At 44.3% G+C, this 10,000-nt stretch overlaps 1 protein-coding gene across 3 annotated transcripts in view; it reads right to left on the reverse strand.

The window, feature by feature from the left end:
* Positions 1-3,860: 3,860 nt before the first annotated feature.
* The window catches only part of LOC143292842 (equilibrative nucleobase transporter 1-like), a 28,696-nt gene continuing 22,556 nt past the window's right edge, over positions 3,861-10,000 (reverse strand). For all 3 annotated transcript variants that reach the window (XM_076603476.1, XM_076603483.1, XM_076603468.1), the window contains exons 7-11: positions 9,054-9,254; positions 7,932-8,033; positions 5,319-5,508; positions 4,340-4,454; positions 3,861-4,198 (exon numbers count right to left, since the gene is read on the reverse strand). In XM_076603476.1, the coding sequence (XP_076459591.1) occupies positions 4,094-4,198; positions 4,340-4,454; positions 5,319-5,508; positions 7,932-8,033; positions 9,054-9,254 (713 nt within the window). In that variant the 3' untranslated portion in view covers positions 3,861-4,093. The remainder of the gene's footprint in view (positions 4,199-4,339; positions 4,455-5,318; positions 5,509-7,931; positions 8,034-9,053; positions 9,255-10,000) is intronic.

Here is a 10,000-nt window from a genome sequence, read left to right on the forward strand (position 1 = left end):
GTCTCTGTTTATGTGTCTGTACCTCTGTGTGTGTGTCTCTGTCTCTGCCTCTCTCTCTCTCTCTCTTTGTACCTTCTTCCTTCTTTCTAAGATAAGAAAAGATAAGAATAACTTATCTCTGATTAGAGAAATTTGGTCAGGTGCATTATCACAACATAGACAGGTAAACAACATGGAGAGTGTAAAAAACAACAACAACAACAGTTATTAGGATTATAAAGAAGACAAAAACGTGAAAATGTCACATACACCGTTTCATGCATTCATTCCACACGTTGCAGGTGATATCTTTAAATGTAAAAAACAAAAAGAAATAATAAACATTATTTTAAATATAATCATGAGCATAACATACTATACTGCACACTGATTAAAGATAAGACAAAACTAACTTTACTATCTCACCAAGATAAACTGCATCAGGCGCGGCAAAACACAACCAGACAATCAGCACACACACACACACACACACACACACACACAGAGGGGGGGGGGGGGGGGGGGCGTCATTAAACATTTCTTGATTAAACAGGAGTAATAAACATGTGTTTTAGAATAAAAGCATGTCACATATTCACCTTAAAAACATTGTAATGTATTGTAATTAATGATCATTGCATCGTGATTATTAACATAAATATATCTAAAATATGAACGTTAACATAAGAAATATTGCATTGAACATTCATCCTAAATACTGCATATTCATCCCGAATATTGCATATTCGGAAAGTAACCATTGTCATGTGTTTAAAGCTAAATACAGGTTGTTAAAAACAAAGAACAAATTAAACCTAGAACAAGGTACAACCTATCATGCACGGACTTTCACACGTACTCATATGAAAGCGCGCGCGCGCACACACACACACACACACACACACACACTTACATAGTTCTCAAGAATTTAAAAGGTGGATTGAACGTGGAACAAAACTCTTCTCTTTCTTCTCTCTATTTTTTTTAAATTTTATTATTATTATTATTATTATTTATCTTGTCCTGCGCTTGGTGCAGGGATGCTGCTCTTATTCATACTGACTCTAATCCTCAATGCTTTCTTAAAGTGAGAGAGAGAGAGAGGGGGGTTGGGGGTGCGGGGGACACACACACACACACACACACACACACACACATACAGAATGCTGCTGGGGAACGTACGTACGTCATTTCGATTTACTACGTCAACGCTCTGTCTAGACGTGACGCAGAGAGTGTTTTGGTTGTTTCCCGCTTGTGACGGAACGTGTTGGTTACTAACACCACAGCAGTGAGAGGACAGCTGGGGAGGGGTGTATGTGTGTGTGTGTGTGTGTGTGCGTGTGTGTAGGGAGGGTGGAGGTAGAGGCAGAGGAAACTAGAGAGGTAAGGATGGAGGTTGGAAGCTGGCCGAATGATGTCTTGCTCTCTCATGCCCAACCTTTCCCTACTTCCGCCCCCCCCCCCTCCAGGCCCCTCCCCATCCCCCACCTCCTTCCAAACCCCAGACCTTATCGATCACTTCATCGATTTGACCCTCTCAGTGATAAGAAAAAGAAAAGAAGGGGGAAAAAACATCTGATTTCCTTTCCTTCACACTGTTGTTGGCAAATGTTGACGTCAGAGGCCGCAGCACAAATCCGAATATGATGGCCTTTAGAAGGCGTGGTTTGGAGGGGGTAAGGGGGGGGGGGGATAGGAGGAAGTGAGTGGGAGTGTGGGGCGGGGGTTGGGAGGGTTAGGGGGGTGGGAGGGGTTATGGGGGTGATGAGGAAGAAAGATGCAGACGGCAAGTCTCCGACAAAATAATGATACTTCTTTACCTGGACACTTTTGTCATGATCCACATTAATTGTGTGAGAGAAAATGAAATACCTCCCCCTCTTTCTCCCTTTCTCCCCCTGTGTGTGTGTGTCTGTGTATGTTTCTCTGTTTTTGTTGTTTCGTTGTTGTTTTTTCAATTTGCTGAGGCATTATCGATAGTGTGCTAGAAAGAGGAGAGGTTTATCAAAACAGGAAAGCTCATATCGTTTTCATCACCGATTTCGCGAGTTTTGCGTTTTAATTTGTTGTTGAATACGAGCGATGTTACTTTGCATCGTCCATAGCCCAACAAAGGTCAAAGGTTAAAATATTCTTGATTTCCTCGTTGTCTGTGCCCACATATACGTGTGTGTGTGTGTGTGTGTGTGTGTGTGTGTGTGTGTGTGTACAGAACAGAAGTGAGAGGATGGAAGCACATTATGTTGTTAAATCTGCACCTCAACATAACATCTCCCCCGAGCACGAAAGTGCGTGCGTGCGTGCGTGCATGTGTGTGTGTGTGTGTGCGCGCGCGTGTGTGTGTGCATATATATTTCAGTAGTCTCACATCGGTTTAAGCAGGTGTAAGCATATGTGCACAAGCAGCTCATTTAGAAAAACAGGTGAAGATAAAGATGATGGCTTTTCTTTTTAAATATGAAATGGAAATAAGCACAATGCCCACAATATAATTCTTTCATTCACACACATACACATCCCATACGTTTTTCTTTTTTATATATATATATATATATATATATAAAGAAGAAAAAAAATTTGAATAAGCATACATCAAAAATACATCACAAAAAAGGAACAGACAGGTGTGTTCTTATCTTTATTTGCTGTACCTGTGCACCAGCTGCCCAGATATATCATCACTTCATGTCTGAGCTGTTCCTTCACATTTGGAATGTGTACAATTGTGTTAGTAACTTTTTATTTTCCGTAACATGCAGGAAGCCCCAACTGACAATCGACGCCAAATCATGACAGAAAACAAGTAGCGAAACATTCAATAATTCTCAAATAATTCACAAAACTGAAGCAATCACCATAGGAATTAAACAAAAACTCTCTTCCATCACAACTAACAAAATCAAACTTGGCAGTACATCCATCCCTCTTTCCAGTTCAGTCAGGAACCTCCGCGTTGTCCTTGACAACACACTGTCCATGCAAAAATTTATCAGTCAGACATGTCAATCCTGCTACTGCCAATTGCGGCGCATCAGTTCCATCCGGAAATATCTGTCCATTGACGCAGCGTCTAGACTCGCCTTGACTACTGTAACTCGCTAGTGTCTGGTTTACCTGCTTCATCCATTCAGTCCCTTCAGTGCATACAAAACTCGTCTTCACAAAGAAAAGATCTGAGCACATCACTCCTCTTTTGCAACATCTCCACTGGCTCCCTGTCTCACACCGAATACAAGATCAGCACTATGTTATAAATGTATTCACAAAACTGCCTCTTCCTATCTCTGTGGCTCCCTTCACCTCTACACTCCATCTCGCTCATACGATCGGCTTCGGATCCACTCTGTTTACGCATACCCAGATTCAAACACTCGACTGTTGGCCGCCGTTCTTTCTCTGTCTCTGGACCTTGCAACTGGAATGAACTTCCTCTTTCGCTTCGTCAAGTCTCCGCACTCAGCTTTTTCAAGTCTGGCCTTAAAACCCACCTCTTCCCAAAATAGCCTCGACTCCCTGCCTCTTCCTTGTCTTCAGTTTCTCCAGTTTTAGAGTTATGTGTTCGTGTGAATGACGAGTGCGAAAGCGCTTTGATTTGTCTCCGCACAAGATTCAGCGCTATATAAATACCAGTATTATTATTATTATTATTATCATCATCATCATTAGTAGTAGTAGTAGTAGTAGTATCATTATTAAATCCGAAAACAAGGCTGTATTTTAAGCACAATTCCTCACCCATGAAACACACAACACAAAATAAAAATCTTCAAGACCGTGTCATTTATATCTTCTTAGGTGAGAAAAGATTCATTGCACATGCATACGCGCGTCTTCACCCCCCCCCCCCCCCCCCCCCCCCCCCCCCCCCCCCACACACACACATGCAACCCCGCAACAACAAAAAATCGCGCAAGCTTACACTCAAAGTTTCAGAACAGAAGATACTGGAAGATTATGCGCACTTTATTTCATAAAAATAAATGAATTCGACAATGCATCATTCATTTGTTTTTCCAAACGCACGTTTTCAAGTATCCTTTTTTTTTCCCTTTCAAACATCTTGTCTTCAGAATCCAAGAAAAAGCGTCCCCAGACATGATAACGTGCCTCCTCATTCTTCAGTCACCACCCTGGACTCGGCACGACGACAGCAGATCCACTGGTACACAGGATGCACCAATGACAACGCCATGAACGCGATCAGAAACCCATTCACCTGCACACAGTAACATCACAGAACAGTAACCACGTGCGCAATGTCGACGATACCAGTAAAAGCGAAACAAATCACGAAACAAAACGAAGCGAAACGATACGACACGATACGATACGATACCCAGGGACAGACCCCACTCACCGACAGGACTCCTGTAGCCTCCTGCCATTCAAAGAAGCCGTACTGAGCCAGGCTGATGATGCCTCCCAGGATGATCGTCAGTCCGTACAGAATGCCAAAGTACTCACTGGGAAACCTGCACAGCCATGTTCTCTGCTCTAAGCAACACACAGTATACCACATGACACAATCTACAGGAAGACGACAGTGTTGTTTGCAAAGATTCGAAGAAGTGTGTGTTTCACCCGTTCAAGAAAACGTACTGTTTATCTGTGTGTGTGTGTGTGTGTGTGTGTGTGTGTGTGTGTGTGGCCAGCTCCTTCCTACCCAGTGTTGAAAGCGCCGTGGGCATAAATGGGAAGACTATGACCTCAGAGTCAAGTCATTCACTACACGAATGCGACTTTTGGAAGCGTTGCTCTTGTTTCCTGACCAACACTGCAGGTGTCTGTATCCCTCAGTCTTTTTGATTCCGGGATAAATGTATGTGAGTACAGCCTTTTTCAGGTAGTCCAAAGCCTAAATAGGTCCCCCCATATAGTAGGCTGGACGTTGGTCTCTTGCCCGACAGCACTGCGCGGGCGGCGATCCTCGCTCGCGGGCAGCCTATCGCGAAGTTTTCCCTTGTTATACAAGACTCGGTGGAAGAGAGAGTATTGCAAATACCCATATGTGTAAGCCATTGCACAATAGTGCAGAAATTATAATTTTATGTCGTTACACTTTAAAATTTTTCAGTTATCACCCCCTTCATCATTCATCATCGTTAGAATATAAACAAAAAGACAGTGTGTGTGTCCCCCCCCCCCCCCCCCACACACACACACACACAACATGGAAACGAATTATGAGCGCCCAGTGACAGCCGTCAGTCGGCTCAACCCAGGAAAGTAGCCTGTTGTGCAAATGACCCAGTATGTAAAGCGCTTCGAGCTTGGTCTCCGACCGAGGATAGGCGCTATATAAGTATCCATATCAATCAAACAACAAGGACACTGACATGACTCCGATGTAAGCAGCTGCCATGGCGTAGATGAAGGACCTGAAGCAGGTGTTCAGCACGAAGAGGGGGTACAGCACGGACTCCTTGTTCAGCAGCACCAGCAACGACACCACGATGCCCAGCACAGAGGTCAAGGCCAGGGGCACCACTGAGGGCATCAGGTCACGGCGCATCTTGGAACGGCTGTCTGTCCACAGTCACATGAGAACGGCTGTCTGTCTGTCTGTCCACAATCACATGAGAACGGCTGTCTGTCTGTCTGTCCACAATCACGTGAGAACGTCTGTCTGTCTGTCTGTCCACAGTCACCTGAGAACGGCTGTCTGTCTGTCTGTCTGTCTGTCTGTCCACAGTCACATGAGAACGGCTGTCTGTCTGTCTGTCTGTCCACAGTCACATGAGAACGGCTGTCTGTCTGTCTGTCTGTCTGTCCACAGTCACATGAGAACGGCTGTCTGTCTGTTACTCTGTCTGTCTGTCCAAAGGCACATGAGAACGGCTGTCTGTCTGTCTGTCCACAGTCACATGAGAACGGCTGTCTGTCTGTCTGTCAGTCCACAGTCACATGAGAACGGCTGTCTGTCAGTCCACAGTCACATGAGAACGGCTGTCTGTCTGTCTGTCCACAATCACATGAGAACGGCTGTCTAGTCTGTCAACAGTCACAAGATAATTGTTGTCTATCTGTCAACACTCACGTGAGAACGGCTGTCTATATGTCAACAGTCACATGAGAACGGCTGTTTAGCCTGTGAACAGTCATATGAGAACGGCTGTCTAGTCTGTCAACAGTCACAAGAGAATGGTTGTCTATCTGTCTGTCAACACTCACGTGAGAACGGTTGTCTATCTGTCTGTCAACACTCACGTGAGAACGGCTGCCTAGTCTGACAACAGTCACATGAGAACGGCTGTCTGTCTGTCTGTCTGTCAACAGTCACATGAGAACAGCTGTCTAGTCTGTCAACAGTCACATGAGGTCGCCTGTCTGTCAACATTCACATGAGAATGGCTGTCTAGTCTGTCAACAGTCACATGAGAACGGCTGTTTGTCTGTCCACAGTCACATGAGAACGGCTGCCTAGTCTGTCAACAGTCACATGAAAACGGCTGTCTGTCTATCTGTCAACAGTGACATGAGAACGGCCGTCTAGTCTGTCAACAGTCACATGAGGTCGTCTGTCTGTCAAAATTCACATGAGAACGGCTGTCTAGTCTGTCAACATTCACATGAGAACGGCTGTCTAGTCTGTCAACATTCACATGACAACGGCTGTCTGTCTAACCACAGTCACATGAAAACGGCTGTCTGTCTGTCCACAGTCACGTGAGAACGGTTGTCTGTCTACAGTTACATGAGAACGGCTGTCTGGTCTCTCAACAGTCACATGAGAACGGCTGCCTAGTCTGTCAACAGTCATATGAGAACGGCTGTCTAGTCTGTCAACAGTCACATGAGAACGGCTGTTTGTCTGTCCACAGTCACATGAGAACGGCTACCTAGTCTGTCAACAGTCATATGAGAATGGCTGTCTGTCTATCTGTCAACAGTGACATGAGAACGACTGTCTAGTCTGTCAACAGTCACATGAGGTCGTCTGTCTGTCAACATTCACATGAGAACGGCTGTCTAGTCTGTCAACATTCACATGACAACGGCTGTCTGTCTGTCCACAGTCACATGAGAACGGCTGTCTAGTCTGTCAACAGTCACATGAGAAAGGCTGTCAACAGTCATATGAGGTCGGCTGTCTGTCAACAGTCACATGAGAACGGCTGTCTAGCCTGTCAACAGTCACATGAGAAAGGCTGTCTATATGTCTGTCAACAGTCACATGAGAACGGCTGTCTATCTGTCAACAGTCACATGAGAATGGCTGTCTATCTTCTGTCAACAGTCATGTGAGGTCGGCTGTCTGTCAACAGTCACATGAGAACGGCTGTCTAGCTTGTTAACAGTCACATGAGAACAGCTGTCTAGTCTCTCAACAGTCACATGAGAATGGTTGCCTATCTGTCTGTCAACACTCACGTGTGAACGGTTGTCTGTCTGTCAACAGTCACATGAGAACGGCTGTCTAGTCTGTCAACATTCACGTGAGAACGGTTGTCTATCTGTTTGTCAACAGTCCCATGAGAACGGCTGTCTAGTCTGTCAACAGTCACATGAGAACGGCTGTCTAGTCTGTCAACAGTCACATGAGAACGGCTGTCTGTTCACAGTCACATGAGAACGGCTGTGTAGTCTGTCAACAGTCACATGAGAACAGCTGTCCGTCTGTCTATCAACAGTCACATGAGAATGACTGTCTGTCAACAGTCACATGAGAACAGCTGGCTGGCTGTTAGATGAGAGTACTTTGTGAGAATTTATGATCATAATCACAATTACCTGATCTAGAAGAAAGGAAAAAATACTTGGTTTATTGAACTTAAGATCACAAAGTCGACCTGACAGGCATATTCCATGAAACAGGAATCTCTATATATACCGGTTTTGCACTGGGGGGTGGGGGTGGGGGATCGTGGTATAGTATGTGCAGCATGTGTAACCAAACATAATCTTAGAACAATAATCTGAATACAAGAGTTCAGTGCCGGTCAACTCACTTGCAAAGATGCGTTTGAAAATGTCGTAGACGACGCCTGATACAGGGGAGGTCACCACACCACACATCATGGCGTACAGGCACACATTGGTGTAGTAGCTGACTGCAATCACACCATTAGCATGCTCTGCAACCAACTTGTATGTGTAATAGCGAAGTTGACATTGTCGGTATTCTTGTCGCAACAAAAACCAAAACCACTGATGTGACATGTTCTGGAATGACTGTCAACTACTTTACAGTTTTGAAACTTAAAAAAACAAAACAAAACAAAACAAAAAGAATAAATGACTTGCACCAGCTGTTGCAGACAGAAAGTGAATGTCCTTAATTCATCATTTCACACGGAGGACTATATTCAATACAAACTTCACTTTGCCTTTAGGCAAGTTAGCCACCCTTGACATGGCAGGGACCCGTGGGTAGTTTACCTTGAAGGTTGTTAACTTTATATTCAAGACATGAGCATTGCACTAAGGCAGTTAACCCACTATCTATATTTTAAAATCCTGGTGATTCCCTTCTGCACATCTTCTTTTACGTCTCACTACACAACAGTTCAGAGCACTGTCAAGAGAGTTAGCAAAACAAGGGCTATCCGCAAAGCACGCTGTGTCCTCTCAACAAAGCTACAAAAGGATTCGCCATATATACCTCTGCTTCGCGGGCAGTCACCCTTGGCAGGTAGTAAGGGCAAATTTGCCTTTGGGTTTGGAGACTTGAGGGTAGACTCGAGTGTTCATGAATACCGGATACTGCTTACCCTCGAGCAGTTTGCCTTGCCTCAGGTAGATTTGCCCGCAGGTGCCCATTTACCCGCAGACACGGTGGTCTCTTGAATACGGCCCCGGGAGGGGAAACAGAAATATGGGGGTACGTGAGGCAAGTAGACACCTTTTTTTTTACCCGCTAGTACCCAGGACAACTAAAAATCATTGGGGAGTTTTTAGCTCCAAGTGTGGATGTAGCATAATATGATTGTGAGTGGGTGTGTTGTTTGAACGGTCAGCCACTACAGCTATCAGTCTGGCTCTTTTTTTTCTTCAAGAAGACCCAAAGCCTACCCTCCTCTTTGGTGCTGAGCAGGACAGGCGTCATCCTTATGTCTACAGCCAAAGCCTACCCTCTTCCTTGGTGCTGAGCAGCTCGGTCAGCCAGGTGTTGAGCGACCCCAGGAAGTAGTAGAAGCGCAACTGCAGTATAGACAGCCAGACCACGTGCAGCCAGTACACAGGGGAGACGATGCAAGACACCAGAGAGGGCAGTTCTTTCTTCTGCATCTGGCCCTTCTCCTTCAGTGTTTCCGTCTCTGTGTTCACTGCATCTGTGTTTCAATTCAAATAATAATTTGTCAACAAAAAATGTGTACAGTGAGTGAAAAAAAAAAGTGGCGATCACAAAAAGAAAGGGTGAATGGAAAACTGTTGAAACATTTCAGACACACACACACACACACACACACACACACACACACATGTATATAATTAACTCTCTCTCTCTCTCTCTCTCTCTATATATATATATATATATATATATATATATATAGAGAGAGAGAGAGAGAGAGAGAGAGAGAGAGAGAGAGAGAGAGAGAGAGAAATATAAACCCAATCCATCTTACCCCACCCCTTCTCCTTCTTTCCATATACTATCACGAATAGTGAAGAGACAAAACTGAAGAACACGCACACATGTGATGCACACACAAACACATATTCAAGAACTCCATCCAGTAGTTGAATGGGAATCACATTCATACCCACTGAGATTTGAGAGGAATGACAGAAATGTTTGTAAGAACTTGATACTAAACTGCATGTTTGTTTGTTGTTGTTGTTGTTTTAAGATAGAAATAAAGAGAGGCAAGATTCATGCCTCAAATCCACTTAACCCAACAAAGGAATCATGAAAAAAAAAGACACTGCAAAGTACATCATAAAGCACAAAAAAAGACACACATTGATGTAACATTGACATTTGACCTCTAAATTTACAAAGCATTATGTTCTGACAAGAACAATTTCACTGTACCCCATGTGTAATGAAAATTGGATGACAAACCCAAGTTCAGTT

The sequence above is a fragment of the Babylonia areolata genome, chromosome 1 (assembly GCF_041734735.1).
Source record: "Babylonia areolata isolate BAREFJ2019XMU chromosome 1, ASM4173473v1, whole genome shotgun sequence".
Taxonomy (NCBI): Eukaryota; Metazoa; Mollusca; class Gastropoda; order Neogastropoda; family Buccinidae; genus Babylonia; species Babylonia areolata.